This window comes from Pogoniulus pusillus, chromosome 13, assembly GCF_015220805.1.
Source record: "Pogoniulus pusillus isolate bPogPus1 chromosome 13, bPogPus1.pri, whole genome shotgun sequence".
NCBI lineage: Eukaryota > Metazoa > Chordata > Aves > Piciformes > Lybiidae > Pogoniulus > Pogoniulus pusillus.
In genome coordinates this window covers 19,662,127-19,683,492 of record NC_087276.1, presented here as the reverse complement: position 1 = coordinate 19,683,492, position 21,366 = coordinate 19,662,127, and the positions used below count along the sequence as shown (strand labels likewise).

At 54.4% G+C, this 21,366-nt stretch overlaps 2 protein-coding genes across 3 annotated transcripts in view; both read right to left on the bottom strand.

The window, feature by feature from the left end:
- Positions 1–187: 187 nt before the first annotated feature.
- The window catches only part of FAM234A (family with sequence similarity 234 member A), a 274,257-nt gene continuing 253,078 nt past the window's right edge, over positions 188–21,366 (bottom strand). The window contains exon 13 of the transcript XR_010304531.1: positions 188–198. The gene's annotated coding sequence lies outside the window, so the exon portion shown is untranslated. The remainder of the gene's footprint in view (positions 199–21,366) is intronic.
- On the bottom strand, positions 2,487–19,648 carry SCNN1B (sodium channel epithelial 1 subunit beta). Of its 2 annotated transcripts, none has more exons than XM_064153296.1 (13): positions 19,588–19,648; positions 14,284–14,602; positions 13,036–13,474; positions 11,677–11,870; positions 10,732–10,835; positions 9,888–10,051; positions 8,975–9,082; positions 5,717–5,834; positions 4,782–4,857; positions 4,572–4,629; positions 3,897–3,958; positions 3,127–3,202; positions 2,487–3,032 (listed from the first exon to the last, which is right to left on the bottom strand). In XM_064153296.1, the coding sequence occupies exons 2-13, from the start codon at positions 14,592–14,594 to the stop codon at positions 2,667–2,669; spliced, it is 2,076 nt and encodes a 691-aa protein (XP_064009366.1). In that variant the 5' UTR covers positions 14,595–14,602; positions 19,588–19,648; the 3' UTR covers positions 2,487–2,666. The 2 variants fall into 2 exon arrangements, with proteins under 2 accessions (XP_064009366.1, XP_064009367.1); XM_064153297.1 differs by having other exon boundaries at positions 14,284–14,598; positions 19,588–19,603.

Genomic DNA, 21,366 nt, shown 5'->3' with positions numbered 1-21,366 from the left:
GCTCTTCTGTTTTGAGCTATGGAAAATCTATTTCAAAAAATCTCAAATTGATTGGAAATTTGCTGCTCTGTGGAGCTGGGACTCGTTTGGCTGCGATTTGTGAAGCCTTTGCTGTGCCCAGTCCTATGCAGTGCTTAGCTGAGTCCTCCAGTGACTGCACTGCTGCTGCAGCAAAAGCAGCTCCTTCACACAGGTAGGCTGATCTGCAACCAGTTCATCAGAGAGCTGAGTTGGTACAGAGCTGAAGTGCCTGAGACACTTTGCACTTTTATGAGTTGTGAGACACCCTCCATAAACCAGCAGTAACTGGACTGGCAAACTGTCCCTGTACCTGCCAGAGAACATCCTGTTCCCATGGTGTCAGACAGGTGAATCTTACTGTGGGTGCCTCTCCCATCCTCCTGTCACTAGAAGGTGAGGATTCTTGAGGCAGTGCCATGCCTGCTGTTGTTGCATTTCACAGGGCAAGTGTCTGGCCCTGCAGAATTTGTTACCTGAGCCATTTTTGAGCATTGTGCACTTGAGTGAGGGGTGGTGGGAGTCCAGTCAGGGAGCTGAAACTCAGCACACCACAGCTCTGCACCACACTCCTAGTCCTCAGCAGCAGAGAACCTGAAATGGGCTGAGAAAGGGCTTCCCCAAGTGCTTCATGCTTTATGAATCTCCAGTTTAAAGAAGGTGGTTAAGCTGCTGCTTCTTAGCTTTGTCAACTGAAATGGGATAGTGGCTGTGAAAATCCAGGCATTGGAAGTAAGAGAAAATGAAAACTTAGCTCTAAGCTGCTGTCACTTCTGGAGCTAATCTGAGCATTTTGGAACTTGCTAATCAGGTCTTATAAAATTAAGTCTCAGATATTCTGCATGTGATTCTCTTGTAAGTGTCCTGCAGCAGCAGGCCAGCTGCACATCAGTGATTCGGGGTCTGACTGGGGCAGCATCAGCCATGTCCATGGCATCTCATCTGCAGATCACCCCAGAGCTCCTCGGTCCTGCTGGTGGTGGTCAGCAGCAACCACACCAACCACTGCCAAGGGGAGATGGAGAGGCCTTAAGCAGGCTCTGCACCAGAGTGGGAAAGGAGCCTGGACCCTCTGCCCGCGGCACAGTGCCCAGCAGGTCGTGTTCCCAGGTGCGTGATTGAGCCACACGATCAAGTTTCCTCTTGAGGTTTCACAGAGGTGCTTCGGCAGGGCAGGTGCTGGGGAGCTGTGATGTACCCCTGGGAAAGCCAGGGGCTGGGACTGGCCACTCTCAGCTCAGCTCTCTGGGAACTACTGAACCTCCTGACCATCCTCAGGACTTCGGGGTGAACTCAGCACCTCTCCCTTGTACCAGAGGCTGCCCTCAGCTTCGTGCCAGCACCAAGCTGTGCCTGCTGCCAACAGGAAACACAAAGGCAACTTCTGAATTAATTTATTTACTGCTGAGTGGTGCTATTGACCAGCCTGGCACTTCCTCCCCACACCTGGACCTTTGTAGAGCCTGGAGTATTTATCTCCAGCACACACAGCTGTGCCCACCCCTCCACAGCAGGCACAGCACCTGCCGTGCTCCAGGAGCTCTGTTTCTGTTGCAGTTGTGCCTGCTGTGACCTCAGGAGTCACAAGTGGTTTGGGTCCCACCCCAGGGGTCACAGCATACACTGTGCCATGTCTCAGCATCCACCTGGCCATGGCCACACGTGCACCATCAGCACCCCCGTGCCTCACTATGGTCCTTCTCCATTTCCTTGCCCTGGAGCCTGGCTGCAGCCCTGCTCTTCTCTCTGGGAAGTGCTTCCCACCCCATGAGATGATCTCTTGTGATTAGACCGTGATGGTGATGTGCAGAGCTGGGAGGTGCAAAGCTGGACATCCCCTGGCACCCTGTGATGCCAGCACAGTCCCAGCCATGTCCTGGGCTGATTCCCAGCAGTATGGGCAGCAGGGGCAGGAAGGGGATTCTGCCCCTCTCTTGCACTCTGCTGATTGCCCCTGTGCAGTGCTGGGGCCAGCTCTGGAGTCCTCAGCATAGCAGAGGCAGGGACCTGGGGCAGGTGTGGGGCCAGAGGAGGCCACAACAGTGATCTGAGGACTGGAAGCACTCTGTTGTGAGGCCAGGCTGAGAGTCATGTTTGTTCAGCCTGGAGGAGAGAAGGCTCCAGGGAGACCTGCTGGTGAGCTTTAATTTGTTGAAGGAACTGATCAGAAAGTTGGGGACAGGCTTTTGAGCAGGGCCTGTTGTGACAGGACAAAGGGTGATGGTTTGAAACTAAAAGAGAGAGATGCAGACTGGAGAGAAGGAATTTTTTGTGGTGAGAGTGGTGAGACCCTGGTCCAAGTTGCCCAGAGAGGTGGGAGATGCCCCATCCTTAGAACAGCTCAGCTGAGCAGCCTGCTCCGGGTTGCAGGTGTTGCTGCTGGCTGCCGGGGGTTGGAGTGGGTGAGCTGTACCAGTCTGTGGTCCATGGTCCTGCGACACTAGAGCCTGGACCTGACGCTCACCCTGTGAGGCTGTTAAGGGTTTATTGGAGCTTCACAGCGAACGGTCGGGGAGGAGGCTCAGGCAGGGCTCTCGAGTTCCTTCCTGATATGACAGGGAGCAGGAGATGGCCCAGCAAGTGCCAGGCTGGACAGAGCGATGGCAGATGGCCGTTGATGGCCCCTGGGAGGTGCCAGCCCACGCTGCTCACTCGGGCTCTGCGTCGCTGTCCCGACCGAGGGCGTCGAGGGGCCGCACCCGTAGCGAGTCGTAGTTGGGTGGGGGAGTGCCAGGCTCGGGGGGCAGCGCCTCGCCCCTGGGGAGGGCACCGCCGTCTTCGTGCTGGAAGCCGAGGTTGGTGTGGGCCTCCACCAGCTCCGACACCGTCGGGGGAGCGTCGGGGTACCGAGCCTGTGCCCGCTTCTGCTTCAGGCCCTTGCACCAGCTGATGACGTTGATGATGGTGATCCAGAGCGAGTCGATGATGATCTCCCCGAACTCGATGAGGCACAGCACCGAGCCCCCCATCCAGAACCCGAACTGGCCCCCCAGGCTCGACAGCAGCCAAACGATCTGCGAGAGGAGCGGAGTCAGCCGACGCGGCAGGGATCGGCCCCGGCCGCGCAGCCGGTGGCGGGCGGGAGGCGGGCCCGGGGCGGACACTCACCGTGGTGGCCGCGGACTCGGAGATGGTGCGGTAGTTGTACTCCTGGAAGTAGATGTTCAGCTTGATGATGCCGTTCCTGTGAGGGACAAACGCAGCTCAGGGCAGAGCCGGGCTGGGGGTGTCCCACACCTCTGCCCCTGGGGAGAGCCTGGGCAGAGCTGCCTGGTACAGTGCCAGTGACTGCCAAGGTAGGAGAGATGTGGCTCTGGATTTCTTCCCCAGGATGCATTTGAGCACCCGAAAGCTTCCTTGGGGCCGTTTGCTTTGGTTTTCCCACTGCCGTGGTTGGTGCAGAGGAGCTATGGCTGCTCCTCATGTCCCTGGTGCACGGATGGAGCAGCTGCACGGTGGCTGAGTGTGTGACAGGTCAGCCAGCGTCTGTGAAACTCCTTTTTTTTGGGGGGGGGAGGAGGAACCCCCTCTTCTTCTTAGTTCAGGGTTTAGATTCTCAAAGGCTAACTCAGCAGCTACCCTAATTCTGGTGCATCCCCCCTACAGCTGCTGCTGTAGGCAGATTCAGACCTAAGTATGCAACCCAGGAGCTGGACCCTGGCAGCTGGAGGTGCTGTCGTTAATGCTGATTTTAGCTTAACCGTGTGTCTGACCCAGCCTGTCGCTGGCAGAGCAGGGGATACTGCATTTCAAGTTTGCTTTATCCATCTTGCAGCCTATCGTGAGCCAAATCTCATCCTCCCTGGCACCAGGGTCCGTGGCAGCCTCATGTCAGCAGGCTCAGCAGAGAAGATGACATGGATGTTACTCTCCCTTACCTGTCCAGAGTCACATTTGTTGACATATCCCTTTCATAAGAAAGAATATGGAAAATCCAGTCCTGGGAAAAGAAACCTGATTCAGACACAAGTGGAAGGATCCTCCCTGAGCACCTGCTGGGGCAGGACTGCTGCGGAGGAGATGCCATGGGGAGGGTTGTCCTCTCCTGTCCTGCGCCGTGGGACTGGAGTCTATCTGCACTCTGAAAATGTGCAGCTAAGCAGGGAGGTTCTTGCTGCCTGGACACTGGCCCTGAAAACATGGACCAATTTATGGCTGAGAAAGGGAATCACTGCTGACCCTTTCAAATCAAGGAACCTTAGACCTGTGTTTCAGCATCTGAAGGGAACCTACAAGAAGGGTAGAGAGGGACTGTTTAGAATGGCCTTAGGTGAGAGGATGAGGAGCAATGTTTTGAAACTGGAGCAGGGCAGATTTAGGTTGGACATTAGGAGGAAGTTCTGCACAATGAAGGGTGGTGAGACATTGGAACAGGCTGTCCAGGGGTGTGGTTGAGATGATCCTTGGAGACATTCAAGGTCAGACTTGATGTGTCCCAGGGCAGCCTGATCTAGTTAGAGGTGTCCCTGCTAAGTGCAGGGGGGTTGCACAAAGTGAGCTTTGAGGGTCCCTTCCAACCTGATGCAAACTGTGAAGCTGTGCTTGGGGGTTACCTCGGAGGCTTCAGAGGGCCAGTCTGCCATGGAGATGGTCATCTTGTACTGCGTGTCGCTGCAGAGAGGGAGGGAGCAGAGCATTAACACAGGAGTGCTTTTCAAGGCACTGAAGCTTCAGGTCTAGTGCAGAAAACCAACTCTCTATGACTTGCTGCCCTTCTGGAAAGCTCAGGAGCCCCCAGCAGCCCCAAAGGGTTCAGTACTCACTTGCAGGTCTCCTTGCAAGAGTCAATGCAAATCTGTCTGTGCCTTATACTTGATCTCAGGGAGAAGTAGCAATATGCTGTTGAATGAAGACAAACATCCAAATTGCCTCTTTAGACAGGGAACCCCCGTACAGGATTGTCTCTCTTTCATCTGATACAGTCAACACTTCAGCAGGAGCCAGCTGCACAGCTTGGATGTCCTCCCCTCTGAGCTGCCCTTCCTTGAGAAGCTCAGGCATAGGGGGGGTCAGACAATGTAATAAGGTATTAAAATCAATGGAATTGTCTGCAGATGGTTGCTGTGGAGTCACCTTGTCCACTGGCAGAGGTCTTGGCACAGCCTTGGGCAGCTACAGGGGCAGGTGGATGACTGCCAGCCACAGCTGCCCTCGCCAAGCTGTGTCATCAGCCTCTGCCTGCCCATGAGCTTCTCATGGAAGCCTATTGCCCCTGCCCAGACCAGCCTGTTTAAGGACCTGAACTCTCCAGACATGGAGGTGTGGAACATAGAAACTCAAAATGGTCTGGGTTGGAAGGGACCTTAGAGTTCATCTAGTTCCAGCCCCCTGCCACGGGCAGGGACACCTCCTACCAGAGCAGGTTGCACAAGGCCTCATCCAACCATCCTTTGGGTGGTTATTTAACCCTTTTTTTCTCCTCTTGCTACCCAGATGCTGCTGTTACCTTCCTAGCTGGACCCAGCCATCAGGAGTGCCCTGCCCTGGCACAGTGTGGAAGCTGATTTTCCTTAGCCCATTGCCAGGACCATGCTTTCTCCCCTTCTCCCCAGCACTGACCCAAAGAGCCACATGCAGTCATCACATGGGCTGAAGCCAGCCACCAGTGGCATTTACAGCAGAATAAAGCCACTCTCCGTGCCCCCACCCCTTCCAGGACCTGGCCCAGCTGTGCAGTTGGTCTTGTCCACATTCTTACCCCAGCCTGGATTATCCTCATTATTGCAGTATTTCACCCCTTCAGGTAAAGGAAACATGTAGTGCCCACAGGCACACATCTCCACCATGTGGTTTTGGAAGCAGGAGCGCAGGCAAGCCTGGAGAAAGGGAAGAAGGAATTGCTCAGACATGGGCTGGACCCCCCCTGCCCGCCTCTGCTGCTGGGGTCTGTGCTGGCCCAGAGGATGGCTGCTCTGAGGGATTTTCTCTCTTTTGCTCTGATTTGGAGTCTGTGCACAAAGAAGGCTGAAGGAAGGGAGCAGCTGCTGCCAGAGCCCGTCCCTGCTCCACACCGAACATCCCCATTGTGCTGGGAGCCCGGCATAGGTCACATCAGCTTTACAGTGCTGAGACCAGGCCTGTGTTCTTTCTGATGCCTTTTGACATCTCTTCCTGCAGATGTAAGGCCCATCCTGGTGGCAATCTGCCCGTGGGTAAGTCACAGAGCTTGGTGCCTGTGCACAGTGCACGATAAGCTGCTCATTTCTTGACCGTCTGGGGGCTCCGTGGAAGTAACACAAAGGCTGCTGCAAACAAGAGTCTAAATGTTCTGCTGCACCATAACCCTGCTGCATCTCCAGCCTTTATGTAGGGTACTGCCAAAGGGCTGGGCCCAACTTTAGAGGCACAGCTATAAAAATGCTGCAACACAAAATGATTAAGGGAGAGGAACATCACCCTTACGAGGAGAGGCTGAGGGAGCTGGGGCTCTTCAGCTTGGAGAGGAGGAGCCTGAGGGGTGACCTTATAAATGTTTATAAATGTGTAAAGGGTGAGTGCCAGGAGGATGGAGTCAGGCTCTGCTTGGCAATGCCCAATGACAGGACAAGGGGCAATGGGTAGAAGTTGAGGCATAAAAAGTTTCATGTAGACACAAGGTGGATTTTTTTCCCTGTGAGGGTGACAGAACACTGGAACAGGCTGTCCAGGGGGGTTGTGGAGTCTCCCTCTTTGGAGATACTCAAAACATGCCCAGATGCATTCCTGTGTGATCTGGTATAGGTGATCCTGCTCTGGCAAGGGGGTTGGACTGGATGAGCTTTTGAGGTCCCTTCCAACCCCTGGCATTCTGTGATTCTGTGATAAAGAGCAGGTTTTAGGAACCTGAAGGCTTTCATCTGTGCTTCTTCCCTTGAAAGGATCCTGGCTGCAGCATTGGCAACCCACAAGCCACGAAGTTAATGATCCTAGCCTGAAGAGGGGCTCTGCAGCAAAGTCTATGAGAAGCTAATCAGATCTAGCAGTTCCAGCTGGTCAGAACAGCCAGGGAATTCCTGTGTGACCTGAAGCACTCACTGAGCTCACTGCATTCAGGGAGTGATGAAGAGACTGGTTTTGCTGAGAGGTCTCTGAAGTGGGCTCAGACCCTGCCAGCATTTAACAATGCTGAAGCAATAGTGCAATCATCTGGAGTATTTGCTTAATCCTTCCACAGGCAGCTGGAAGCAGAGCAGCCCAATTGTTATCCCTGCACAAAGGCAGCAAAAGGAAGTCCCCTGCCAGACCAAAGCCTGATTCTCTGGGATGGATTCATCAGGCTTCTGGATATTTCCTTCTTGATATTCATCCTCCAGAAATGTTTCTCCCTGCCTAGCACAGCGTGTCAGCAGTTAGCCAGTGCTGAGGGGTTACACTCTGGGGTTCTGCAGGTTTGAAGTGTACAAACTCAGCTTTCTCATCCCAGTGTTGAAGCAAAGCCACGTCCAGGATGACAAATGGCTGAATTCCTTAAAGAGGAAAGGATGAGAAAGGACCACTCAGGAGAGGAATCTCTCCTGAGTATGCCTCTGCCATCAGGGAAGAACAGGATTTCTGTACCCAGACCAGGAGCTGGTTTTGTCCTGAGAGCAGTGTCCTGGCTATAACCAGAGCACAAAGTTCTCCAGACAGCCTTTGCCTTCCCCAAGCAGCAAAAGCCTTGGTTATGGGGAAGTGTCACCTCAGAGCTGCAGGGGCCATGTGGGATGATGCCTGTGGATGCTGTGGATGGAGGAGCTCAGCTGAGCCCTTATACAGCTGAGCCAGCATTCACAGCCATGGTGAGTGCTCAGAACCCCAGAGCTCAGAGAGGTTGTTCTCTTGGACACAGGTAATGATCAGAGCCTGCCCCTGGCTAGTGGGTCTGCTCCTAAGGGAAAGATTTCAGCCAAGCATGGCAGTCATAGGGAACAAAGATGTTCTGAGAGCTGAGACTGAAATGAGCTGCCCAAATGAGCTGGCTTGAGCAGCACTCTCTGAAAGGAGCAGAACGTCTCTGCAGCTCCTGGGGAAGAGGAGTAGCTAGGGCTGCTTGGGAAGCCAAAATGGGGGAACTGCCACACTCTGGATTTAGGGGGCTGCTCCTGGGGAAGAGGAGTAGCTAGGGCTGCTTGGGAAGCCAAAATGGGGGAACTGCCACACTCTGGATTTAGGGGGCTGCTCCTGGGGAAGAGGAGTAGCTAGGGCTGCTTGGGAAGCCAAAATGGGGGAACTGCCACACTCTGGATTTAGGGGGCTGCTCCTGGGGAAGAGGAGTAGCTAGGGCTGCTTGGGAAGCCAAAATGGGGGAACTGCCACACTCTGGATTTAGGGGGGCTGCAGGGTCCAGGCACACCCTGCTCCACTTTTGCTGGTGTGCAGGGTGATGGGAACCCTTCACTTTGAGGAGCATAGCTCTGGGGTGGAGGGGTACAGGGAAAGGACCAACACCAAACCGTGCCCACGCATGGGTAAAAATATTTGCCCTTTTGTCTGTCAGCTGGCACTTTGCTGGTAGGTGACCCACAGCAGGGTCACAGTGCAGCAAAAGCAGGGTGTTTGCTGGGTTTCAGCTTCTGAGAAAATGACAGAAATGACAGAAATGGCCACTTTCTTCCTTTCAGAATGAAACAGGCTTGGCTAGGGGAACATCTTCTGCAGATGCCCTTTCCTGGCCATGCTGTTTTGGTGCGAGATGAAAACCAAAGAGCTCACTGAACTTTGGTGCCAGCCAGAGCCACCTCCCTTCTCTTCTGGTGCAAGTCCTAATAGCAGCATTGCTGGGTCTTGCTCCTGCCATCCACACTTGTTTCCACTGGATCCACTGGGACTTCTGTGTCCAGCCTCCAGTGTGGATTTATACCAGGGGAGAAGGTTCCTGTGTCTGGGTTCTGCTTTCTACTCTGTTGCTGCTGCTCCTCCTGTGCCCCCCCCAGCTAGTCACAGGTTCTGACTGCTTTAGTGGCTTCTCCTTAGCAGCCTGGTGCAAAGGCAGTGGTACCTGTATGGAGTAGGAGGTGTTGTACTGGCTGTAGAGGTTCTTCACTGGGACATCAGAGCCGTTGTTGGTGCAGTCACTGTAGGGGTAACCCATCCTCTCCAGCTCATCCTGAAGGGAAACCAAAGCACCAAATGCCATCTCCCCTCTCCAGGGCTCCGGTGCCTGCTCTCTAGGGCCTCTCCAGTTCACAGAATCAGTCAGGTTGGAAACGACCTTTGAGGTCATCAAGTCCAACCTATTACCAAACATAATCTATTTAACTAAACCATGCCACCAAGTGCCTCATCCAGTCTCTTTTTGGATACCTCCAGGGATAGTGACTCCACCACCTCCCTGGGGAGCCCATCCCAAGGGCAAATCACTCTTTCTGTGAAGAACTTCTTCCTAACATCCAGCCTAAACCTGCCGTGATGCAGCTTGAGACTGCGTCCCCACGTTCTGTCACTGGTTGTCTGAAGGAGAGACCAACCCCCACCTGGCCACAACCTCCTTTCAGGTAGTTGTAGACAGCAGTAAGGTCCCCACTGAGCCTCCTCTTCCTTCCTGTATTCCCTCTTGGCTTGGAAAATACCAAAGCCTGGCTGGTGGCAGAGCTGAAGGAGATGCAGCCTGTTGCCCTGGGCAGATCAAGGCAGATGAGGGTGTGCAGGAGCAGTCTGTGCTCACAGAGCACCTTCTGCCATGCTGAGGGAAGAGGGAACAATGACCTGAGCTCACTGTTTTGGCTGCAATAAAGCACTTGGCCAGGACACTTACATAAAAGCCTCCATAAAGCGCTGCAGCCCGCAGCCAGCGCACACCTTGACTCTTTTGGTTTGAGCCAGTTCAGCCGAGGCTGGGAGCAAGCTTGGTGCCAGGCCCATCAGATAACATTATTCTCAGAGAAGCTGCTGCAGAAGAATGCCACACATACCACCAGAACCCCGATGGAAGTTTCTGTCCCAGCCATGGCGTAGATGCCCTGGTCCTTCAGAAAGGGGAAGCTCTTCTGTTGGTGCAGCATGAGCCTGGCCCCGGCTGCTGAGGACAGGTAGGGGATGTAGTCTTGCTGGCTGATGTCCAGAATTAATTTCAGCCCTGGGACAGCAGACAAAACACTCAGAGCAGGAACTATATCCAGAGATGCAATTACCTACAGACTTTCCAGACCCATCTGGATGTGTTCCTGTCCTACCTGCCCCAAGGGACCCTGCTTTGGCAGCGGGATTGGACTGGATGACTTCTGGAGGTCCCTTTCAACCCCTGCCGTTCTGTGATTCTGGTGTGAGTCTTTGGGGAAAATGAGTCTGTCTGCTTTTCTACAGGCACAGAGATCTCCATCCTTGGGGAAAGACCCAAGTTTGGCTGCTGTGTCAGCCTTACCTGTGCAGAAATACACCAGATGGGGAATGCTCAGGGTGGAAATGTCTGTGTGAATGTCCAGAGGCTGCCTCAGAATTTGGCTATCCAGATGTTACCCTTCTGCAAAGTAACATCTGTAGTCACCTCACTGGTTTCTGGGTGGTATGTTTCCCTTTAGGGAGCTGTAGAATTGGAATCGTGGTGTTCATTTTGGTTGGAACAGACCTTTAAGATCTTCAAGTCCAACCATTAACCCAATGCTGCCAGCTCACCACTTTCTGCTGGATAATTGCTTCTCCCTGCTGCAGTGCTGCAGAGGCAGAGATGGTAAATCTGTGACACCTGACAGAAATGGGCATTGAGAGACAGAACAGCTCCCAGCACCTCTGCTCCCTCCTTGGTAGAACCTCTCTTACCAAACTCAGCTCCAGGGTTGGAGGAATTCAGAGCCTCTTCATCCATGCCCCAGTTGAAGATGTAGCAGTTCCCGTGGTCTGGGTGATAGATTTGGGTGAAATTCCTGGAAGAATCATGCAGACAAAAATGTAACTTCTGGGGAGGATCAAAGTGTGATAGAATAATGACTGAGATGCATCTGATGGGACTGGTGCTCTGGGTCTGGGTCTTGCTCTCAGCTGTTTCCTTTGTGGAGTTCTTGTCTAGAGATTTCAGGGGATGCAGTCTGCTGCTGGAAAACAGCAAAGCAAGGCACTGGTGTGTGCAGAGCCACAGCCAGCAGGGATGGTGTGAGTTGGGATGGGGGTGATCAGTCACAGGGGGAGGTAAAGGCCAGAGCTGAGCTATGCGGATGGGTCTGGCGGCTGCCACAGCTCCTTGTCTGAGACCAGTTCCCCCACAGCCCTCTCTGCAGGAGGGGCAGGAACCCCCAGCCTGGGCTGCTGCCCTGCCTGCCTTTCTCAGAGCTGGGTCTCTAATTCTGGCATGCTTAGGAAACAACAGGAACTGAAGGGCATTTCCAGAGCCTGTGTGATAACTGGGGCTGCACTGCTGTACTGGGGTACAGTGGGGTTGTGCTGGGGTACATTGGGACTGCGCTGTTGTGCTGGGATGCACTGGCTCAGCACCTGGGCTGGCAGCTAGGCATCACCTGCCATCACTCTGGGAAGGTCCCATGGATGCTGTTAGTCTGGATGTGCCATGAGCAGAATGCCCCAGCCAAAACTAAGCAGCAGCACTGTCCCAGAATAAACAGTTTCAGCCAGAGTCACTTCCAGAAACCTTCTGGGAAATGCTGAAATCTCTTTCTTAGCTGCTATGTGTCTTAGGAAGACAAGAGGAGGGAGCTGTCCTGCCTTCAGCATCCTGTGCCAGGAAACGGCCCGAGCTCGGGCTGCACCTACTTGTAGTTGCAGGGCTCAGCCCCGTAGAGACAGGCCAGAATCATGTCCTCTGCCTGGTAGCCCATCCTGATCCTGTCCTGCAGGGGCACCTTGGAGAGGATGCTGGTGCTCTGCAGGATGTACCACTCGGTCACCGCCTGCGCCGCGCTGCTGAAGTTCCTGTAGGTGCAGTTGTCGGAGCCCTGATGGCTGCACTGGGGACACAGGGCAGGCAGGGCTCAGCCCATCCCGTGGTGGGGACGTTTGGTCTGTCCCCTCTGGCCACAAGCTCAGCGTGGTGCCAGCCCTGCCTGCTGCCGCCGAGGGAAGAGAGCTGTGGCTGGAGCTGCCGCATTTCTGCGTGTCTACAGACAGAGCCTTCCCCGGGGATGCTCCCCAGCCGGGCAGGCTCTGCAGCCATCCCAGGGTCACCTCCAACAGCTCACAGAAAGTGTTGCTTTGGGGACAAATTAGGGATAGAGCTACCCCAGTTCCAAGATGTAGTCAGGCAGGGAGGGTCTTTGAAGTCTCCGTTGGAGCAGTAGGTGGGAGGTCATGAGAGCATACAGTGCCTCTGCTAAGGATGGCAGCAGGAAAGGGGCAGTAGCTGTAGCTTCTCCCCAGTGTTTTGGGTGCCAAACCCAAGGGAGACACGAACCTGGCTAGGAGCCTGCGTGGAGCAGCCCTGCCCTGGCTCTCTCTCAGACTCAGCCTGCAGCAGGGCTGCTCTGGGTGACCGTGGAGAGCACCCAGCAGTGTCCTCTGCGTGGCAGGGCCCCCAGCAACCGACACCATTCACAGCTCAATTACTGCCCATTACAGCCCAGTGCTTCCAGCATCCCTCTCAGCAGATGCTGATGGACCCCTGCCCATAGCCCTGGCACAGTGAGAGGCTGCTGTGTGCTGTCAGCCCCGTCTCCATGAGCTGCTGCTCTTTCTGGTGCCATGCAGATGCCTCCTGTTCACCACAGACCAACCTGGCATGGCTCCTTGCTGGGTTTCCTTGCACTCAGAGGGGGTACATTTGAGATGTGGTGCAGCTGCAGCCCCTGCATCTGCAGTGGGGTCTGGCTGGGTGTCTGAGGGCAGCAGAGCCCCTCTGAAGTTCTGAAAGCCCTCACTCTGTTGCCCTCTTCAGAAAGCAAGCAAACAACCCTGAAGCCTTGCAGTAACCACCATAACCTGCCAGCTGTCCATGGGCTCTGGGTGCACTGTGCCACTCCCATGGGCAGTTCTCTGTCCCAGTGCAGCTGGACCAGATGCCCAAGGCAGAGCAGCCATGGGCAGCTGGCGGAAAGGAGATGCTGAGCATCACTTCACTGCAAGGGCACCCAGTACTGCCCATCTCTCCCTGTCTGCCTCCCACCTGACCCTTCTCACCAGCTTCACGGCCAGCTTGTACTTCTTTTCTTCTGACATTGTGTTGGATGAGGCAGGTGGAGCAGTTGTGTAATTGCCCTCAAAGGTTTGGTTGCCCTCAAAGGTTTGGTTGACCTCAGAGTTCCAGTTGATCAAAGTGGCTTCGTTGCTCACAGCAGTCTGCTCCCCCCCAGAGGTTTGGTTGCCCCCAGAAGTCTTGTTGCCTGCAGTGGTTCCATTGCCTTTATCAATCTGGTTGCTCTCAAAGATGTCCAGGATGATGGGGTTGTCTTTGTCGTGCTCATCGATGAGCACCAGAGGTATCTGGTACCAGAGTGTCAGGTTGAGTGATGGGGAGGGGCTCTCAGTGCTGTTCCCTGGTGTGGGTTGCAGGATTCTCTCCAGAGCTGCTTCGATGAGCCTGTCCAGGTCTTCCAGCAGATACTTCACTTCTGAGTATCTGGAAGACAAAAGGCAGTTACTACGTGGTGTCAAGGTGGTGGCTTGGAACTTCCTATAGACCTCAGATTGCTGCCTAAAGGTTTACTGGAGGAAACCAGGAGAGCGGAGCGTGGCAGCTCAGACACAGGCATGCCAACAGCCCACAGCTGGGTGAAAAAGCAGCAGGAGGGTAAGCAGAGAGTGAGGCCACGGCAAACCTGCTGGTGTGGAACCGGCTGGCTGTGCTTCGGGACCTCACTGCAGTTTACACAAAACATCTCTAGGAAGCAGAGACAAACCAGCCCCGGAGCAACCCGTGTGCTGGCTGGAGCATCTTGCCTGGGGCCACGCTACTCACGGCTGTAAATTCAAAGCAGCTCTGACAAAATCAGTTCCTGCTTCAGAGTGGCGGTGGAGGTCTCCCACAGAGCTCCCAGCTGATACCACTGTTTGACCAGCTCTCCATGGTCAAGCAATAAGAGGCACTTTGACTGCGAGGCAGGAGGAAGGAATTTGTGGGGAAGGTTAAGGAACTGGGCTTGGCTGTGACAAGTGAGCTGAACTCTGAGCTTTCCCTGAGCAGGAGGTGGTGACCATCACGGGACTGACAGATGAGGTCAGGAAAGCCGGGCAGCCCCCAGCTTCACCAGCCCTGCTCTACACCTCAGCTCCACATCGTCCTCTTATTTGGTTTAGTGCCACTTGGTGAGTCCCTTGGCGGTTCCAACATGCCAGCCGAGACAGGAGCAGGTGCAGAGCACCTCTCACTCTGAGCAGCACTGGGGGTGTTAAAGCACAGCTGGGCAAGCTGGGCAAACAAGGACTTACTTGAAAGGGTTGGCATTGCAGACGGTGACCGCGGGGAACTTCATGGTCTTAAAGCCAATGGAGAGAGAGGAGGTGACGTTGTAGGACAGGTAGGTGTTGATGAGGATGCCCCACTGCCAGAAGACCAGAGAGGCGAAGAGCAGTGTTAGGAAGAACCAGATCAGTTTCTTCTTTGGCCCCTCTTTGATGATGCGCTTCGGGCCATGGGTGTTGGTGTTGTCACAGTACCAGACCAGCAGCTCCTTGTAGGTGTAGCCAGGGCCCTTCTGCAGGCGGTGCAGAGCCCGGACAAAATACTTCTTGAGGTTCATGCTGCTGCCTGCCAGGGCAGAAAAGACACCAAAAGAGCCACGTTTAAAGGCAGGCTTTGTGTGACAGCAAGCACACTGGCACCTGGAGCAGTTGTGTGATGGCTTGACCATGATCTTGTGACCCAGGAGAAACCCCTAGAATCGCAGAACAGTCTTGCTTGGAGGAAACCTCAAGATCACCAAGTCCAGCCCTCAACCCAGCACTGCCAGGTCACCACTAAGCCATGTCCCTCAGCACCACATCTCCAAGGCTTTGAAACCCCTCCAGGCATGGGAGGATGGGAACTCCATCACTGCCCCAGGCAATCTGAGCTAGGCCTTTACAACCCTTTTGGGGAAGAAATTGATCCTCATATCCGAACTAAACCTCCTCTGATACAGCTTGAGGCCATCTTCTCCTGGGGTCCCCACAGGACTTCAGTGACTGGGACCTGCTGGCCATAGGTCAGCCCTGCATGACTCACTCAGGAGAGAGCCTGCAGGTGTTGCAGTGATTGACCAGGATAGTTTTGAGGCAGCACCACAGTCTTTTGTGTGTCTGCAGTGTCTGGAACCTCTGCCGACACCGGAGGGACCAAGCAGTGCACACAGGGACTGTGTCAGGTGGAGCCCAGGCCACCAGCACTCTGCTCCGCCAAATGCAAGCTCCAGACAGTTTTTCTTAGAAGTAAGCAGAGTGCCCCAGGCTAGCAGAGGGGGCAGGAAAAGAGAACCTGGACCCAGCAGCACCTTTTCCAGGACCAGGAATGCTGCTGGGAGCTGCTGCCCACCAGAGGAGGGCCAAGCAATGTTTTTTTTCCACCGAATTCCTTTGTCTCTCAGATACCATCGGAATGCTCCTCACGCTCCGCAGGGATGCTGCATATTTCACATTCATATTGGGAGCAAACAGAACGTTTTGTGCTGCTGTTCGAAGGTGAGAACTCGAGTTACTAAATCGTAACATCCCCAGGCAGGATTTCCCAACAAAGCCCAGTCACCTGCCCGGCTTCTTCAGACCTAAGCTGGGGGAGACCACGGCTGAAGATTAATGCTGCGTGGAACTCTGCCTGCTGACAGGAGAAGCAAGGAGATCAGTTGGTGATAGCTCCAACACAAGCCTGTCCAGCAGGGCAGGAACCACTTGTGGACAGCCTGCTGAGGGGTCAAAGGCAAGCCTGAGGCTGCTTACAGGCTTCTTGAGGGACAGCTGTGTCCTGGCTTAGCCAAATCCCAGAAGTAGCACTGAGCCACAGACCATCTCTTGAGCAGTGCACAGAGAGCGTGGTTACCAGTCCAGCAGAGCTCATGATGTCTCCATGATGCAAGGAGACACGATGATTTTGACTGCACACCCCAGTATGTGTGATGTTAGAAGTGGCTTAACACCACAAGGTCTCCATGGGAGAGTGCCTTGGAGAGAAGAAACTTCAGCTGCTGCCTCCAAGATCTCAGGACAGGCCCTGTTTGTGTGTGGAAGTGTTTTGTTCTCAAAGGAACAAAAGTGTGTGAAGTCCTGAGACTTGAACTTCACACACCTACACCTTCTGGATCTCCTGGACCATGCAGACCCCCAACCTATCAGCCCATCTTCAGCTCATCCTCCATAAACGCATGCACCAGAGGTTTCCCCCACAGCTGCCTATAGAAGGGTTTATTCGCAGGCAGAGCTCAGGTTGCATCAGAACTTGTTGGCTTTGGGCAGGACTCTAAGGAAAGCAGGAGCAATGACCTGAGCCTTGATTTCACTACCCACAGCCCAAGAGAAGCCATGAAACCTATGTGGCTGCTCTGCTCAAGCCTTCTCTTGGGAAGCTAACACAAACCCACCTCAGGTCAGAGCCTCAAGTCTGAACTCTGCTCTGCACCATCAAATGCTCTGAAATCCCCGAGCCAGGCAGACCAGTAAAGATGTTCTGCCTTTTAAGACATCCAGTAAAAGGCTCAGATCAGATCAAAGGGCAACCACACCCCCACTGCACTGGGCAAACCACCCCAGCGGGACCAGCCTGGCTCTGTGTCCTGCAGCCACCACTTGCTCTGCTGCTCCTGGACCTGGGCTCCTGCTGGGCACCTGAGCTGCTGGTGGAGGCTGCAGTTTGTCAAGAACCTTGGTGGGCTCTCACCAAGCTGACACTGTTGGAGGAGGTTATGGTTTCATGTTGTGTTGTTTCCTGAGGCTGAACTTCATTTTTTTCCCCACCTGATGCTAATGTTGAGACACACACTTGGGGGTGAGGAGCACACAGTGGGTGAAAGCTCCGCTCCCTGGCCTGAGCACAGGTAATGGTTCCAAACAACTCTGCTCAGAGTCCTGCAGAAGTCGTTGACTCCCTTGTTCTCCACTCTGGATGGATTTCCACCTAAGCACCTAACCTAGGATTCTCTGCAGAGCCTGGGCTAACACAGCAGGAAGGAAGAGCAGCTCCAGAGCAGTTTGTTGTAGAGGCTGGAGTGCTTCAGCCTCACTTCCTCTCCTCACCAGCTATAAAAACACCGTGCTGAAGGGCACCGTTCTCACACTCTTTGAGCTAGAGCCTGGCCGTGCTGTGTTTGCAAGTTCTGCTCCATCCCACAGCCCTGCGGGACACATGCAGGGTGCCCGCACAGGAGGACAGGGGCGGGGATGGGGTGGATGGGCGTGGGGATCGGCGCGGGGATGAGTGGGACAGCGACTAGAAGAGCATCCCTGCCCTGGAAACACGGATCCCAAAATAAAGCCCCAGGATCGCAAAGCGTGCTGGCACTGCTGCCGAGTGGCCACTTACAGGCTTGCAGGGGACATCTTGTCGCGGCAGCAGAGTGAAGGGCTCGGGTTTACTACAGCCCTTCGCCGAGGAGCTGGCGTTCAACACAAACCACACCGGACGCCTGCCCCCGGGGAATTTTTCTCAAGCTTTTTGCTACCTTTCATAGTTTCCCCCTGCCCTTCTTTCCAAAATGTTTCCAGAATTCTTGTTTCCCTCTCACTGCCAAGCCAATCGGTGCCTGGTGCCTTTCCCAGCAGGAAGTCAAAGCCCCTGTTGTGGAGTCTCTTTGCCCCAGGCACTGAGTCTCAGCTCCTCAGGGGCGTGTTGGTATCAGCTTTGGTGTCAGCCTGGAGCTTGCCCTGCTCTCCCCTATCAGCAGGCTCTACCTGGAGCAGAGAAGTGATGGATAAGGGACAAGAGCCACCCTCCCTCAATGCATGGATAATCCCTACCCCCTCTCCAAGCCCCACCAAGCAGAGGCTGTGGTGGGACAGGAGCTGAGGAGAAGATGAGGGCTGGGGGACTCTGGAGGTGCTTCCCCCGCAATGGGGACCCAGCCTGGTTCTGTCTGGCAAGGGACAGTCAAGCAGTGCTATAGCTACAAAACCCTGTTCCTGCCCTGCTGCCCTCGCATCCCCTGTCACTCCCATGGGGCATGGAGCTCAAGGGCTGGAGGTTTGGCAGCTCCCAGCTGCTGCTCACTAGTTCTGTCTCTGGCTGCTCAGCCTCCAAGGCCCTGCTCAGGGAAAGGGGACACACCCCCATGGCATCTCCCCCTCCTCCTGCTCCTCTCCATTTTTCACTGTCACACTTTTGTCTCCTGGACAGGTGGTTCTGGGGAAACATCACTGCTTCCCTCACCCCCCCCCCCCCCCTCCCCGCTGAACTCTGCCCCTTGCCAGCACATCGGGGTCATATCCAGCGAGTGTCAGGAGCTGACCACAAGAGCTCTGTGGTGCACAGGGTGCCAGTGCCCTTCCTCTGGCGCTGCCCACGTTCCTGTGATGACCAAAGTCACCTTAGCAATGTCCTGCTCCAGGTTCTAAAGTGGTTTGCTCTGTGCTGTGGAGGAGGTGTCCTCACTTCGCCCAGCAGCCCGGCTCCAGCCCTGTATCACCGCAGCATCACCTCGGGCAAAACTCCTCCGCCTGACGGTGAGCTCAGACTCTCAGACTCCCACGTTACGAAACGGCCGCGCTGGCTGCCTCGCATCTGCCCTGTGGTTTTCCAAGGGCAAGTGCCGCTTACAGGAAATAAAGACACCAGCAAAACTCAGCACGCTCCTGGCAGCTCCAGGGTGGCACCTCGGCTGCAAAACCACTCCAGCACCAGCAGGCCTGGCGCTGCAATTATTCACCACTTTCTCTGCTGACACACTGGAGTCCTTCCTCTGATCACCAGTTGCTCATCTGCCTCCTTCTCCACAGCCTGAGGAAAAGACCTCTTGTTTGCCTGGAGAAGACATCTGTGCTAGCTTGTGGGATCTTCGCCAGGTCCAGGATGTTTTATGGTTACAGCACAACTTTACAGTGTGGCAGTGGACAAAGAAAAACGATGTGCGAGTGAGCAGCCTCGCTGCGGGGCGTGAGCCACCGCACACAGCTGCCCCTGGCGCTCTGATCCACGCAGGCACCCCCGTGTGGCTCTCTGATCCCAACGGCACTCCAAGAGTATTTACTGGCTGGGATTTTAGGTATCGTTTCCCTGCCTTTTTGTTCCATATGTCCAATTCTCCAGCCTTTCCTCTCCTGCTTGGCCACCCAATCTCTGCAGGCACCTCCTGCTCTCTGATCCTGACAGGAATGTGTACAGCACTCGAAGAGCCTGGAAGTTTAGATATAATTTGCCTGACTCTTTTTTTTGTGTGTGTGTGTGTTAGGTGCTCCATCCCTTCCTCTCCTCCCTGGCCAGCTGGATCCGTGCAGCCACCTCCAGCTCACGGATCCTGACAGCACTCTGTCTGGAATTCTAGGTAACATTTCCCTGAAGTTTTTATTCCCTGTATTAGAGTCTCAATCCCTTCCTCCTGTGCCCACCCAACCCTGTTTTTTTCCCACGTCGTCCCTCTCTCCGTGCTCTGCAGTGAAGCTGCTGTCCCAGAGAGGGAGCATCCTCTCTCCGGGAGGAATTTCCCGGTCTCTTCTGCTCCGAGCCTTAGGGATGCCCAAGGGAGACTGCCCTTGGGCATCTTTTCGGCCACGTCTCGGAGCCGAAGAGACCGGCCAGCCCCTCTCCCCGTTTTTCCCTCCCCGGTCCCCCCGTACCTGCCTCCGGCTGAGCTCCCGCAGCGCTCCCCGGCGAGAACCGGCCCCGCCGCCTCCTCCGCCCCAGTCCCGCCTCATCCCGCCCCTTGTCACTTCCAAACCCTCCCTCCGGCCGGACTCACTCCTGGCTGGGCCAGGTGTGGTGGAAATCCTCCTTGAATTTCTTCTCAGCGCTTTTAATTCCGTAGCAAATTGCTGCTGCTGCTCCCGCTGCTGCTGTTGCTGCTCCTACCTTGGTCCTACCAAGACCATCCGCGGCACAAACCTGCCCATTCCCAATTCACAGTGGGCTGAAGGAGATGTGGCTCCATCCCTTCCATGCTGCTGCTGAGAGAGGAGCCCAGCTCCTTGTTTTTCCCCCAAAAAAGAGAGAAAAAAAGTCTTATTAAAGTGGCACACACACGAGAAGAAGCATTTTGGGATCATAGATAGGATGTGAGCAGTCATAGAATCATGGAATCAGAGAATCATAAAATCCTGGAAATACAGACTAGTTTGGAAGGCACTGCTGGAGGACATCGAATTCCCCTTTCTGCAGTCAGCAGGGACATCTCCAACCAGAGTAGTGGCTTGGAAGGTGCAGGAAGAGTTCTAAAGCAGGAGATGGTCTTGTGCCTCTGCCCTGATCCCATGCTGCAGCGTTTTATAGTCCTCAGTCTGATTTGAGGTGTCCCAGGTGACAGGACATCACCTCACTGTTTCGGCATCATCCCACATGTCAGGCCTTTGACATGATTCAATAACTGCAGTATCCCCAAACATGTTTATTACCCTTTTTGGAGAAGATCTCACTTTTAAAAGCTCTTATCACCTTTTAAAACAAGAGGTAGAAGATCTTACAGTATTTTTATCTAGCACAGACACACTCCAGCAGCTGTGTTTACTGTCAAGCCTGCTGCCGGGCATCTTTCCTGGCACTATTTTGTACACCCGGTCTCTTTGCACTGCAGGCTACATAAGATGTTGATGCTCAAATAGAAAGGGTAGAGCTCAGCCTCAGTGGCACCAGCATCTGAGTCTGAGGTGATGGTCTCTTACTGGGAGGAATGAACTGAACTTCCATAAAATAACTGTGGAAAGGTGCTGAAGCTTCTCTGTCTGCTTCTAGGGGTGGGGGTGAGTGGCCAGGAGCCCTCAGGAGCACTCCCACCCCACCGTGCCCCAGCCTTGTCTGTGAGTTTCATGGTGTTCATCATGCAGTTTCTGGTAGATTTTATTACTTCATCTCAGCATCAAATCTCACACACTGATTCCTGGTGATCACACAATTAATCACACAATTCATTTTACTGTGAAAGTGATGAGCCCTGGAGCAGGCTGCCCAGAGAGGTTGTGGAGTCTCCTACACTGGAGAGAGCTTCCAAACCCCACCTGGCCGTTGTGATCTTGGGTGAGCTGCTGTGAGTGTCCCTGCTTGCACACGGGAGCTGTTGGATGATCTCTAGAGGTCTCTTCTAACTCTGCCATTCTCTGATCCCTCAGAAGTGAGCTGGAGAGATGCACACCCCCTCATTTGTGTTCCATATTTTCTTATGCTGGGTTCTGCTGAGGTTGTGATCCCTGAGCCTACCACCACAGGTCAGAGGTGACACCCTGAGCATCTTGAGCGGCTATGGGAGTCATTAACTGCTCACCACAGAACAGCAAACACCTATAAACTTCCTTGGGACTATAAATCAGAGCAGAGCATTGTAAAAGGCAGCGGGTGCCTCTCTCCCAGAGAGGTACCTGCAGGTTCTTGCTCAGTCAGGACTCAGTCAGACCTTCCCAAGTGTCCCA

Excerpts from the sequence above, each read along its gene's own strand:
- SCNN1B (XM_064153296.1), bottom strand. The coding sequence starts at position 14,594 with ATGAACCTCAAGAAGTATTTTGTCCGGGCTCTGCACCGCCTGCAGAAG. Across the intron at positions 10,836-11,676 it reads GCTGAGCCCTGCAACTACAA|GAATTTCACCCAAATCTATC; the intron begins GTAGGTGCAGCC and ends TGATTCTTCCAG. Across the intron at positions 4,858-5,716 it reads TGAGGATAATCCAGGCTGGG|CATATTGCTACTTCTCCCTG; the intron begins GTAAGAATGTGG and ends TTCATTCAACAG.